Source organism: Puma concolor, chromosome E1, assembly GCF_028749965.1.
Source record: "Puma concolor isolate L17-30 chromosome E1, mPumCon1.1.hap2, whole genome shotgun sequence".
In the NCBI taxonomy this organism is placed as follows: domain Eukaryota; kingdom Metazoa; phylum Chordata; class Mammalia; order Carnivora; family Felidae; genus Puma; species Puma concolor.
The window spans coordinates 4,530,799-4,545,482 of NC_141680.1; the positions used below are offsets into that span (position 1 = coordinate 4,530,799).

Consider the following 14,684-nt stretch of genomic DNA (forward strand, 5'->3'; position numbering starts at 1 on the left):
ACTCACCTATTGGTACTGAGAGTGACCTGGGTGTTCTGGGGTCACTAGAGAAGTAGCCAGGTTTTACTGGAGGCTGCATGTAGAGGACAGTTTAAGAAACTCCTCTGAAGGGGGTGCAGTTAAACCAATTGTCTAGGTGCTGTTGGTACCTACCTACATCCCCTTGCCCTAACCAATTCAGTACACAATTGTCTAACTTCTTAGCGTTAGCACATGCGTTTCTTTGCTGGTTCTCTGGTTCTTGGTTTATAGCCTATCTAGAAATCCAAAACAAATGCAAATAACACATTAATGAATAATATCACTGAGGCCCCTCTTTGTGAAACAGACCACAAGTGTCTTCGAAGTTCAGAGTTGACAATACACAGAGAGGCATTCAAGGAGGACTTCTTGTAAGAGGTAGGCTGGTGCTGGTTTTAGAAGGATAGATTTAGTTTTGAGGAGAGGAGAGACCAACGAAAACAGTTAGGGACAGGACAGGATTATGGAGATCTTGATGGGGTCCGTAGAAACTAATTCTAGATAGAAATATGGTTGGGCTTGATTTGGAAAGACTCAAAGGTTACGTAGCGATTTCTGCATCCAGGCCACCACTACAAGAAACGTTTAAGAAAATCCTTAACATAGAAAGGCATAATATGCCAAATGGAATTTGTGTCAACATAAAGGAATGCAGAGCACCAGAAATGGTAACTAGGAAGGCAAAATTTTTAATCTTATTTTTTAAAATCTCTTAAAAGATAAGTGAATAGGGGCGCCTGGGTGGCTCAGTCGGTTAAGCATATGACCTCGACTCAGGTCATGATCTCATGGTTCGTGTGTTTGAGCCCCTCATTGGGCTCTGTGCTGACGGCTCAGAGCCTGGAACCTGCTTCCGATTCTGTGTCTCCCTCTCTCTCTGCCCCTCCCCTGCTCACACTCTGTCTGTCTCTCTCAAAAATAAATAAACATTAAAAACTTTTTCAAAAGATAAGTGATCAGTTAAAGTGAAAATAGTAACAATGTATTATGGGCTCTAATATACGTACAAGTAAAATGTTCAGCAGTTGCACAAAGGCCAGGATGAGGGACGTAGCAGTATGGTAAGTTAAAGATGTGTACTGTAAACATGAGAACAACCACAAAAAAGCAAAACAAAGAGGTATGGCTAGTAGGTCGTTGAAGAAAAAATTGAGTTAAAAAAATACACTCAAACCAAAATAAAGACAGAGAACAAGGACAAGACGGGACAAAGATCTAAAAACTCAGCCAGATAAATAACCCCATTAAATGTAAATGGTCTAAACCCTCATTAAAAGACAGAAACTCTCAGGTTAGATTAAGAAGATAAAACAAAACAACATAAAATCCAACTATGTTCTATCTACAAGACCCAGGCAACTGATTTTTGACAAAAGCGTCAAGGCAATTCAGTGCGGGAAAGAATGATCCTACCAAAAAAGAGCACCAGAACAATGGGATGGGAAAAAAAAAGAAAGCGAACAAACAAAAAAGCAAACAACCCTAAACTTCAACCCTTGCTTTACACCATGAATAAAAATGAACTAGAAATGGATCATATACCTAAATTTAAGAGCTCATTCTATTAAACTTCTAGGGAAAAAATAGCTGAAAATATTAAGGCCCTTGGTCAGGTCAATATTTTTTTTCAGGGAGAACTCAAGTGCAAGCAGGAGAGAGGCAGAGGGAGAGGGAAAGAGAGAATCTTAAGCATGGAGCCTGACATAGGGCTCGATCTCACTACCCTGAGCTCATGACCTGAGCTTAATTCAAGAGTCAGATGTTTAACTGACTGAGCCATCCAGGTGCCCTAGGACTTTTTAAACAGGACACAAAAAGCACAACTATATAAAAAAGTTGATACATTGAACTTCATCACAATAAAAAAAAAAAAAACCACTTCTGCTCTTCTAAAGACACTGTTAAAAAAATACAAAGGCAAGCCACAGGATGGGAGAAAATGCTTGCAAAACACTTACCTGACAAGAGATTTATATCTACAATATATAAAGAACACTCACAATTCAACATTCAGACAAACAATCCAACTTAAAAGATGGCCAAATATTTGAACAGATACTTTATCAAATAAGATACACAGATGGCAAATCAGCACATGAAATGATTCTTAACATCATTAATCATTAGAGGAATTCACGTTACAACCCCAGTAAGAATCCCACTACATACCCATTAGAATGGCTAAAATTTTATTTTTTTTTTTAAATTTTTTTTTTCAACGTTTATTTATTTTTGGGACAGAGAGAGACAGAGCATGAATGGGGGAGGGGCAGAGAGAGAGAGGGAGACACAGAATCGGAAACAGGCTCCAGGTTCTGAGCCATCAGCCCAGAGCCCGACGCGGGGCTCGAACTCACGGAGCGCGAGATCGTGACCTGGCTGAAGTCAGACGCTTAACCGACTGCGCCACCCAGGCGCCCCTAGAATGGCTAAAATTTTAAATACAGATGATATGAAGTGTTAGTAGAATCTAGAGCCACTGGAACTCTTAATCCACTGCTGGTGGAAATGTGAGTTGATACAACTTATTTAGAAAACAGTTCGACAGTTTCTGAAGAAGTTAAAACATACATCATGCTACTCCCACCATTTTATTTCTGCATATTTATCTGAGAGAAATAAAAACCTACGTCTACATAAAGACTCGTACAGAAATTTTCATAGCAACTTTATTGGTGAGAGCCAAACTCTGAAAACAGCTCAAATGTCCGTCAATAGGTGAATGGATAAATAAATTGTGGTATATTCGCAATGGAATACCACTCAACAATGAAAAAGTAGACTATTGATACATGCTATGACATGGGGGGGAATCTCAAAGTAATTATTCCGAGGGAAATAAGGCTGATCAAAAAAATAATAAATAAAGAATACATATCATAGGATTCTTACATAAAATTTTTAAAAAATGGAAATTCATCTCGAATGCCAGAAAGCAGACCAGGGTTTACTTGGGCATAAGATGGTAGGCGGGAATGTATTGTAAAGGGTCACAAGGAAACCTTTGGGAGGTTATAGAAATGTTCATTATCTTGAGTGTGGTGATGAGATCACCGACATATTCATACCTAAGTTCATCAAGGTTAATTCTTCAAATATGTACAGTTTATGGTCCACCAGGCATGCTTCAATGAAGCTGATAAAAGTGTTATGTGGAGACGTTTAAGGCATGATTTAGCAGGTAATACATATTCTCTGTGGGTTCTTGTACAAAAATGTATTAAGAAACATAATTTTTATGGCGATTAGTATGATGGGTTGAGTGAGAAGGTGGGATTCCACTGGAAAATCACAACAACAGACTTTCCGGTAAATTATGCCCTGTTCACAATCAGGCTATCCAGAGACTCAGGGAAAATATTCCACTATTTTATTGGGTGTCCATCTAAGGGGTCATGAATGAAAAGTTGTTTTAGGAGGGCCCCATCTTCCAGAGAAAGGGACTTCTATACTCTAGGAACAGCATGCCCAGGGACAAAGAACCTGTCCTCATTTCTAAGCCACCCTCTGGTGTTCTGGTGTTCTGGGCACAATACTTCCATGATACTGAGAATCTTGGTGCATCAATGCTGGGCTATGGGACAAGCCAGGAGGGTGAGACCCCCCAGTGGGCTCTTCAATTCATCAAGACTCTTTGGCCTCTAAGTGTGCCAGAGAGCAGTCTAAGCTACCCCACTTGGCTGTCAACAAGGCTACAGTGCCTGCCTAGAACCTTGGTCATCCTGGGAATGGAGCTGGGGGTTGGAGGTCATAGCTTCCGGGCTTGGTGGTCAGATCTACCCCTTGTCTGTGCTCAGGTGGAAAACCACGCCTTGCTCTCGACCTTGCAGCTGTTATACACCGTGGGGTACTCTCTCTCCGTCGTCTCCCTCCTCTTGGCTCTCACCATCCTCTTGTTTCTTCGGTGAGTGGAACTTCTGCTGGCACCCTGGGATTTGCTTCCTGGCTCCCTCTAGAAGGCAGAAGACTGGGCTGAATGACATCATGGTCCACCAGAGCTGGAAGGGATCTGAGAGTCTCCAGCCCATCAACCCCGTTGTGCAGGCAGAGGGGAAAGGGATAACGATGGTCCAGTGAGAAGCACTGGGTCACTGCAGGTCACGGGGCACTGCTAGAACTGGAATCTGGGAGTCCTAACTCTGATTTAGCCACTTTGGGATTGGACAGCCTCCTGTGTGCCCTGCCCTACTGGAGGCATGATTTTTACAGAAGAGATTAAGAAACTTCTCCAAAGCAAATTAGTGAGCGGTAGAGCTGTGATTTTAATCCATGGCCCTCAGACTCCAATTAGCTATTAATCATTTGAATGCTTCCTTGGTGGCAAGCATTGTTCTAACCACGTTACATGCATTGAGCCCTTTAAATTTCTTCCCTAATCAGAATTAAGATTAATTCTAATCCTAGAAGATTAGCATTATTATTAGCCCCATTTTATAAATGAGTTGACAGAAATATGGAGAGATCAAGGAACTTGCCCAATGTCACACAGCTGCTGAGTGCTGGGGACAGGTTCGCAACCAGGCAGTTCAGAGCCTGAGCATTTTCATTCCCTTACGCTGCCTTTCAGAATCCCAGAGCCTGAGTGCATTTTACTAAACCATGTTTTCAGACATCAACCAAGTGATTTATTTATGGATGTCCTAAGGAGCCCTCCAAGCCTGAGTCTTGGCCTCACCCCTTCAGGAACATAACTGAGTATGATGTGGCCGAATGAACATTTGATACAGATGCAGGAGACCTAGATGGGCACTGTGGAGGCCTGGATGCTAGCTGCAGAACAGGTCCCCACATAGGCTCCTGTAGCACCAGGTCTGGCCCCTCAATCCCAGGATGTTCTATGGCTTCCCAGAGCACAGTCACGACCATATACCCCATCTAGAGAGCAATTCTTGAGCAGTGGGAGCATTCCATAGCCTGTACCCCCTGCTATCCATGACCTCCTACACTCGCCTTCCCAAAGTCCCAGAAGCAAGCCAGGAGAAAGTAACTGCCCAGCTAAGCAACTGCTTTAGTGAAGCCTAGGTTGACCAGATATCCATTTTGCCCCTAGTGCTGGAAAGAACAAGATCCAGTGCCTGCCCTTGAGTGGCACCCAGTCTAATTAGGGAGAAGGATGCATAAATAATAAAACACCTGCCTCAAGTACTGTTTAGAAATTTAAAAAGTAATAATAGCTCTAAAGCCAGGCAGGTGTGTGTGCTGCATGGGGGCACAGGCAAGGCTGTGAAGGCACAGTGATGGAAAAGGGTCCTTTTGTCTAGAGACACTAAGGACACACAGTTTTACGCCAGCCAGTACAAGAAAAAGAGCCTGCAGGAGGCTTCATGTGGGTGAGAGGGAGGTAATGAGAGCTGACATTTTCTGGGCACTTACTAGGTGTAGGTACTGTGTGAGTACTTTGCACCCCAAACCAGATTGTTGCTACGGCAATCCTTGAAGGAAGTGTTCTCGTCCTTACAGGCAGTAGAGCCTTGGAGAGCTGTGCTTTGGCCTCAGAGTGTCTGGGTCTGAATCTCACCTCCACCACTTACTTCTCTAGGACTTTGGACAGCTGACTTAACCCTTCTGCCTCAATTTCCCAATTTGCCCTCCACGTGTACATGTTATCCCCATTTTCCAGTTGAGGGAAATGAGGCACAGAGAAAATCACATAACCCGGCCGCGTGGCTCTGGAGCCTACACGATGAATGTCTGTCCTCTAGTGATAGGTACACAGGTGTTTCCGGCACATGCCTGTTGGTCTGAGCTGTTCTTTCCTGAGGGGAGACACTTGGTTTTTTCCCTGCGCAGAAAACTCCACTGCACACGCAACTATATCCACATGAACCTGTTTGCTTCTTTCATCCTGAGAGCCCTGGCCGTGCTGGTGAAGGATGCCATCTTCTACAACTCTTACTCCAGGAGGCCCAACAGCGACAACAAGTGGCTGTCCTTCGTGTCAGAGGTATGTGCCTCCCTACCATAGCCTCCCACCCGGCATTTCAGGGCTGGGAACCGTTGGGTGGGAAGGTAGGACGGGGAAAGGCAAGAAAGACATGAAGGGGTGTCAAAGGCCTCTGGTCAGAGAAGTATCATCGGACTAAAAACAAAACCCCAAAACCAAACCCCCCCAAAAAAAACCCCAAACCTCCCGAGAGTGAGGCAGGTAAAGGAAATCAGCCACGGGCTGCTGTGTGCCCGTGGGTGGGAAATTTCTTCATCTGTGAACCAAAGAGCTGAACCAGATCAGTCTTTTTAAAAAACTATTATTACTAATTTTTAAAGAGGCAAAGCTTTCCAAATTGAAATCTGCCTCTGTTGGGATGCTTTATCTTTTATCCTATTAATACTGGTTGTAGTAACTTGTTAAATTAACCTTGCACCCCTGGAATAAACCCAACTAGGTTCTGATATATTACTCTTTTTCCTATATTGCTGGATTTGTTCGCTGAGGCTGTGTTTTGTTTAGCATTCTCTCATCTGCCTCAGTGAGTAATTTTCTTGTGATAAAGAAGCTAAAATTTACGCTTACGTCAAACAAAGCGGACTTGTTACCTCTTTCTCTGTTCTCTGGAAGAACTTATTTAAGATGAGTATTTTTCTTCTTTAAATGTTTGATAGATCATTCCAGTGAAGCCACTTGGGTCCAAAGTTTGCTTTGTTGGAAGGCTTTTAACTGGGGGCTGTTTTCAGCTCTTATGTTCAGATTTTCTATTTCTTCTTGTGTCAGCTTTAGTACCTGGTGTTTTTCTAGGGATTTGTACGCTTCATCTAACTTTTCAAATTTCTTGCCATCATGTTGTTCGTAGTTTCTGAAGATCTTTTAAGATCTTACCATCATAGTTAGAGCAGTATTGCTTTCTGTGTCCCTGATACTGACTATTTATACTTTCACTCTCTTCCCTCTTGATCATCCTTACCAGATGTTTTTCAGTTTTACTGGATTTTCCATAGAATGAAATTTTGGCATTGCTGATTCTCTTTGCTTTATGTTCTCTATTTCATTAGTTTCTGCTTTTACCTTTATGCTTTCCTTCCACGTCCTTTCCTTAGGTTAGATTTTGCTGCTCTTTCTCTGACATGATAGTTAGGATAGTGGACTTTCAGCCTTTTTCTTTTTTAACTAAGGCTTTTAAGATTATAGGCTTCACTCCAGGTGTGGTATTAGCTGCATACCACACATTTTGATATGCGGTATTTTCTATTCATCTGGGTCAGAAATAAGTTCTAATTTATATTATTTCTTTTTTGATTCCTGGGTTATTTAGAAATTCTTTCCTCCTTTCCAATCATCTGAAGTTGTTTTTTGTTTGTTTGTTTTGTTTTGTTTTTTAGATTTTTGGTTTCTAGCTTAATTGAACCAAGACCAGAGAACATACCTTTCAGGGTTTCCTTTAGGGAAATGGCGCCAGGGAATTCTCTCTGTTTTTGTTTGTCTACAAATGCCTAGAACGTTAAAAGAAGAGACTGGGCTTTGAAACCTACAGGAAGGCCCCCTTCCCATTTTGGTATTGTCACCAGCCTCTTTGAGATTGTCAGCAGGTTCGGGAGTGAGGGGGTGAAGAGGGAGGGCTGTGGGTGGGGGAGCCCTTCTTCACCATCTTGGGTCCACGCGGGAATGCCTGGCCTCACCCTCGGGTGCTCTGTCCTCCTCAGATATCTGTCTCCTGCCGCTCTGCCCAGTTCCTGCTGCACTACTTTGTGGGAGCCAATTACTCGTGGCTGCTGGTCGAAGGCCTTTACCTCCACACGTTGCTGGAGCCCACAGTGCTCTCTGAGAGGCGGCTGTGGCCCAGATACATGCTGGTGGGTTGGGGTGAGTGACCCGAGCCCCCAACCTCTTCTCCTAGGGGCCATCAGAACATATGAACCCAACAGATCCTTTGGTTTCCCAACTGGAGGGACCATCTGGGATGGATAACTCCTCAGGGACGAGAGACTGAAGAGAGCAGGGGGCGGGGTGCACACACGCACAGAGACGCACAGGTGCTGTAGACCCAATGCTTATGTTAAAAAACCGACAAGGTTTTGGGAGAATCAGATACCATTCCTCCCACCCCGTCCTCAGCTGTAGTCACCTGCTTGGGCCACCATAATAAAATGCATAGACTCTATGGCTTAACCAACAGACATTTATTTCTCATAGTTGTGGAGTCTGGGAAGTTTGAGATCAGGATGCCAGGGTGGCCCAGTTCTGGCAAGGGCCTCTTCCTGGCTTGTAGACAGCTGGATTCTGACTGTAGCCTCACATGGTGGAGAGAGAGAGAGACAGAGACAGAGACAGAGACCGATAGAAAGCAAGCTCTCTGGTCTCTTCCTACAAGGACATTAATCCCATCATGATGCTTCCCCCTCCCTCAAACCTAACTACCTCCAAAGGTCCCACTTCCAATTACCATCACACTGAGGGTTGGAGCTTCAACATGGGATGGGAGGGGACCCAAACATTCAAGCCATAACACCAACTGAGTCTTCAAGACAAGATTTAGGGGGGCATCTGGGTGGCTCAGTTGGTTGGGCATCCAGCTTCAGGTCAGGTCATGATCTCACAGTTCATGAGTTCGAGCCCCATGTTGGGCCCACTGCTGTCAGCCTGGAGCCTGGAACCCGCTTCAGATTCTGTTTCTCCCTCTGTCTCTGCCCCTCCCCCATTCTCTCTCTCTCTCTCTCTCTCTCTCTCTCTCTCTCTCTCTCATACACACAAATAAATAAACATTAAAAATTTTTTCTAGAAAGGGACTCCTGAGTGGCTCAGTCAGTTAAGATTCTGTGTCTCCCTCTCTTTCTGTTCCTCCCCCTCTCGCACTCTGTTTCCCTCTCTCTCTCAAAAATAAATAAAGATTTTAAAAAATTCCAAAAAAAAAAAAGATGGGGTCTAGACCCTGAAACCCCGTTGTCACAAACTCTTAGAGAACGTCACGCTGCAGGATTCAGAGGAAATGCCCTTGACCGACAACTTGGGAGACTTTGGTTAACGCCTTGGATTTACTCTGAGCTGCTTTGCAACATGTGGCAAATGTTTTCTCCTCTCTGCTTCCTGGTTTGTGGGACAGTAAAACAACAGATGGGCTCTGTGCCACCCCAGGTCTCTCCAGATCTCAGCCTGCAATTCTCTAGTAGTTGGGCTTGTAACCGGATGTGTTTGGCCCATCAGGCCGGGGTGGGAGGCAGGCAGACTGAGTCACCCGGCCCCTAACTGCATTTCCCTGTTGTCTCCCCAGCCTTCCCGCTGCTGTTTGTGGTACCCTGGAGTATTGCTCGTGCACAGCTGGAGAACACCGGGTAGGAAATTCACACCTGCTTTCACACCTGCTTTCACCTGCTCGCAGCCAGGAATTCTAAGATATGCCTAGATGCAAGGATTTATGCCATTTTCCCAAAGAGCATATCTACCCCCTTCCATTTTGGCTGTCTAGAATATGCTTAGGGATGTAGATTAAAAAATCAAAGACCTTTCTTACAGTAATGAGTTTGTTAGCTTAGGTATACACGCAAATTAGCACAAAATCTGCTCAAATTAATGCAAACATTGGCTGCCTAGGTTAGCAGTGACCCTCAATATGTAAGGATATGGGTACAAAATTGGTTATGGTGTCATTATTCACAGTGGAGGGGGGAAAAAAAGTGAACTGAAATGAGTGAAGGGGGTCAAAAGGTACAAACTTCCTTATAAAATAAGTAAATCCCAGGGATATGAAGTGCAACATGGAGACAGCATGGTGAGTTGATAATACTATATTGTATATTTGAAAGTTGCTAAGCAAGTCTGTTTTGTTTATTGATTTATTTAAATGTTTTTTTTTTAATTTATTTTTGAGAAAGAAAGAGAGACAGAGACAGAGTGTGAGCAGGGGAGGGGCGGGGGGGGGGGGGGGGACACAGAATCCGAAGCAGGCTCCAGGCTCCGAGCTGTCAGCACAGAGCCCGACGTGGAGATTGAATTCTCGAACTGTGAGATCACGACCCGAGCCGAAGTCGGACGCTCAACGGACTGAGCCACCCAGGCGCCCCTAAATGGGTCTATTTTAAAGGTCCCTGTTGCAAGAAAAAATATTTGTAACTATGTGTGGTGATAGACGTTAACTGGATTTATTGTGGCGGTCATTCTGAAATATATACAAATATCGAGTCATGTTATACACCTGAAACTAATATAATGTTATATATCCATTATACCTCAATTAAAAAATAACCCCAACCAACCAAACAAAAAAGTGCCTGAACATGCACAAAAATGAGAAGCCATGAACAAACTGTGGCATACCTATATTGCGGAATATTATGGGGAATACTGAAAAAAACAGGTTGGTTCCGTATCTTTCGGCTTCTCGGGCTGACTCCCAACAGCACATTGCCAAGCCCGTTGTGAATAATGTATGTCGTGTGATCATATTCTTTTCCCTCCAAATAATCATTACCAAAAGTCCCCTATGCATAATTAAGAATTTACTTTTGGAGGGGAAAAAAAGAATTTATTTTTGTGTGAACGTGGGGAAAAGTGTAGAGGGTCACACACCAAGGAAGGGGTTTTAATCCTGTTTTTCCCTCTCCCCCCCCCCCCCCCAGGAGAATCGTGGGTGGGAAGTCAGTCCTTCTTCCAGAGGGTCTGAGGCCGTCACACTCAACCTTGTCCTGCCTGCTCTTTGCCGTAGGTGCTGGGGAACCAACAGGAATAAGAAAATCTGGTGGATCATCCGGGGGCCCATGCTGCTTTGTGTCATGGTAAGGACCATCCCGCCCCCTCTTTTTCCTCTCTGAACTTGGCAGCTGTGGGGCACCCCGCACCCCTGCACCTGCCCCCCACCAAATTCTCTGGCTCCAAATGAGCCTGGACCAGTTCCTTGGAGAAGGAGTCGCCGAGCTGTGAGTAGGATGTGTTGAATGAGAAGGAACAACTTGGAAACTTCTCCTTGTTCTGGCTCTGGGCTCAAATGCAGGCTTGTACGCACGCCTCCTTCTCTCTGGGTCCACAAACTATGTATAGCAACCTATCTATCACCTGCTCGGCGACCCCGTATTGGGGGCTGTGATTTGTACGTGGGTAGGTGTCATTGTTCTGTTTCTTCTACCCACGAGGACATGGAGGAGATGGCAAGAGACTTGCCTCAAGTCCCAGTAAGTGGGGGCGTTGGATCTCAGCCCAAAGGGACTGACTGGGGACACTGGCACTTGTCGCCACAGCCCTGTGCTGCTGCCCCCCCCCCAAATGTTTATTGACTCCTGCCCACGTGCCTGATGCAGACCTGTCAACGCATTAGTACCTCGCTTTGGACCATCCTGAGATTTGCCGCTTTACCCACCCACTCCCCCCCACCCAGCTGCTGTCCCCAGACATTTCCACCGAAAGGTGGATGGTCACACCCCGCCTTGTGTCCTTCCAGATCTGCTAATTCCGTAGCAGAAGTTATGGTCCCGGCAATGTTTCCTTACATGTATGTGTCTAAAACCTGTCCGCTGCCCCCGTGAGCCCTGTGTTCTTCATCCTGGCAGCCAATCCGGACAAATGGCTGTCCACATGGGCTTACTCAGCGAACGCCTGGGACCCACGCTCCCCGGCACTAGAACGTTCTCGCTAACCAGCCAGGCCCTCCCCGGGATGGAGCTCAGGCTCGGTGCAGCTGGAACCCCAGTGTTTACTCTGCAGTCCTTCTAGAGGAGACATCTATGCTTGTTATCGATGCTCTTGATTGATTCCCTTGGCTGCTCTTAGAAGCACCAGGGTGTCTCTTTTTTTTTTTAATGTTTATTTATTTTTGAGAGAGAGAGAGAGAGAGAGCAGGGGAAGGGCAGAGAGACAAGGAGACACAGAATCCGAAGCAGGCTCCGGGCTCCGAGCTGTCAGCACAGAGCCTGACACGGGGCTTGAACTCACAAACCGCGAGATCATGACCTGAGCCGAAGTCAGATGCTTCACCGACTGAGCCCCCCGGGCACCCCACTGGGGTGTCTTTAAAGATTCTTCTGTGCTTGGGTCTCACACCCAGAGACTTGTGTTGCGTGGATCTCAGGTGTGACCCAGGGATTCCAAGGTGCTGCCAGGGTTGAAGAACATCTTGTGACACACGCTCAATGCTCCAAGTGTGGCCACCCAAACTCTTGTAGATTCAGGTTCTCGGGCCCCACCCCAGCCCTGCTGAATCCGAATCTGCACTGCAACAAGATCCCCAGGTTTGGGGTGCACATCGAAGTCTGGGGAGCTCTTTGCCCACACACCAGTGGTTCTCCAAGCTGGCCGTGCGTTAGAAACTTAGTGACTCGTATTGTAGAGAATTACATCAGAAATTCTGGAGGTGGGGCCCGGGCGGTTGTAGTCTTACAAGCTCGCAGGTGGTTCGAATGGACTTCTCCTGGTCCCTCCTTGTTCCCGTAGCCATATTCTCTCCCCGCAGGGGAGCAGACAATGTGCTTTATCGGCTCATCTCCGATAAAGTGACCTTTACGCACTCTTGCTGTCACCAGCTACGCAGAAGTGGCCAGAGTCACCTTAGCTCACGGTGGCTCCTTGCTCTCCCATCCACACCTCCCGCTCCCCTCCGCTCCCCCTGCCCAGCGAATGACACCGCCATCCATCTACCAGCTACCCAAGCCCCAAACCTGGGTGCCCTCCTGCCTGCTCTCCCTTCCTCCCTGCAACATGCACTCAGACTTAAGTCATCAGTTCTCTCTCCAAAGATCTCTCCAAGCTGTCCCTTCTCCCCCCCACCCCCCCACCCCCGTCTCCATTGTTCTTCAGCCTCTGGAGATTTCTCGTGCACGCTTGTGCAAAAGCCACCTGCTTGGTCTCCCTTCTTCCTTCTTGCCCTCTGACAATCCATCCTCCACATTGCGGCCAGAGTGGTCTTTCTTGAGCAAACTTTGGTTACGTCTGTCTTCTACGTGTGTCTTTCTCGTGGCGCACCGTTGTCCTCGGGCGTGCCTTCCAAACTCCTTAGTGTGGAAAGTGTTGTTACTCCTGGTCTACTCATCCAACCGCAAGCACCCCACGCTTTATTTATATGGAGAAACTCACCGTTCCCCGTATCCTCGCTGCTGTTTCGCTAGTCCCACATTTTGCACACGCTGCCTTCCTGCCCCCAATGCCCATCGGATGGCCCCGCGACTGGTGAACACTTAACTTCCTGCTTGGAGACTAAGCTCTTTACGAATCTCTCTACCTCTCAAATTAAGGAAGAGTCGACAGGCATGCCTGAAAGGGACACGTTCATAATCGTCCTCAGGTCTCTGAAGATCTTACAGAGGACCTTGCTGAACTATGCTTGTCTTGGACAAGAGGAATGGGCTTAAATAGAAATGGGAAAACTTCCCTTTGGACACAAGGAAGAACGTCAGAATCTAAACTGGTAAAACATTGGTGTGGACCACAGAGAAAGGCTTTGGGTTGTTTATCTCTGTCCATTTCCAAGAAGAGAGACTCTGTCCTGAGAAGGAGGCTGCAGAAACTCATGTCTTCCTCTCCCTCCCCCACCCCACCTGATGTCTTCCTCTCCCTCCCCCTCCCTCACCTGATGTCTTCCTCTCCCTCCCCCACCCCACCTCATGTCTTCCTCTCCCTCCCCCTCCCTCACCTGATGTCTTCCTCTCCCTCCCCCACCTCACCTCATGTCTTCCTCTCCCTCCTCCCACCTCACCTCATGTCTTCCTCTCCCTCCCCTCCCACCTGATGTCTTCCTCTCCCTCCCCCCGCTCCACCTGATGTCTTCCTTTCCCTCCCCTTCTTCATGTCTTCCTCTCCCTCCTCCACCTCACCTCATGTCTTCCTCTCCCTCCCCCACCCCACCTCATGTCTTCCTCTCCCTCCCCCCACCCCACCTCATGTCTTCCTCTCCCTCCCCCCGCTCCACCTGATGTCTTCCTTTCCCTCCCCTTCCTCATGTCTTCCTCTCCCTCCCCCACCTCACCTCATGTTTTCCTCCCTCCCTCCCAACCGGTGTCTTCCTCTCCCTCCCCCACCCCACCTCATGTCTTCCTCTCCCTCCCCCCACCCCACCTCATGTCTTCCTCTCCTTCCCCCCACCAGCTCTAGGATCCTATACACTCCAAGGACAGTGGGATTTGCATGCCCTACATGAAGTGCAGGCTTCGTGGTTAATCTATGGTGTGCTGACCTCTCTAGGCTGCTGTTTCATCTATAAAATCAGAGTTGGCCCAGACCAATGGTTCTCAACTGAAGGTGATTCTACCCCCTCATTTGGGCAACTCTGGAGATATTTCTAATCATCTCAACTGGAGTGGGGGTGCTGCTGGCAGCTAATGCATAGAAGCCAAGGGTGCTGGTGCACAAAACAGCCCCCACCACAAAGCATTATGGTCAAGAGTACTGAGGTTGAGGAACCCAGGACTAGACAGTTGGCTATACATTATAGCTCAGGAGGATAAGGAAAAAGCCATAACTACCCCTAAACTGGACTCTACCCTAGATTGATGGAAACAGAACTGCCAGGTTGGGCTTCCTTAGCTTTGGAATCACACGCATTCACTCTCTTGCACCTTCATTTAACATTTATGGAGCACCAGCTGTGTGCTTAGCTCAGTGCTGATTTCTTTCTGGGAGAAAAAAGATGAATTCCCCATAGTTTTTGCCCTCAGTCAGTTCAAATCTAATAGTTGTGATTTTGAGACTCATCAGACTATGACTGAGCCAATAATTGCCTTCATGCTTAGTTAGAAGACCACATGTTACAGTT

The 14,684-nt window shown here is 46.6% G+C and overlaps 1 protein-coding gene across 1 annotated transcript in view; it reads left to right on the top strand.

Moving 5' to 3' along the window:
• Positions 1–14,684, top strand: part of GLP2R (glucagon like peptide 2 receptor) — a 53,741-nt gene that overhangs the window by 16,140 nt on the left and 22,917 nt on the right. The window contains exons 6-10 of the mRNA XM_086686544.1: positions 3,819–3,925; positions 5,812–5,965; positions 7,657–7,816; positions 9,222–9,282; positions 10,653–10,722. Of these exons, the coding sequence (XP_086542670.1) occupies positions 3,819–3,925; positions 5,812–5,965; positions 7,657–7,816; positions 9,222–9,282; positions 10,653–10,722 (552 nt within the window). The remainder of the gene's footprint in view (positions 1–3,818; positions 3,926–5,811; positions 5,966–7,656; positions 7,817–9,221; positions 9,283–10,652; positions 10,723–14,684) is intronic.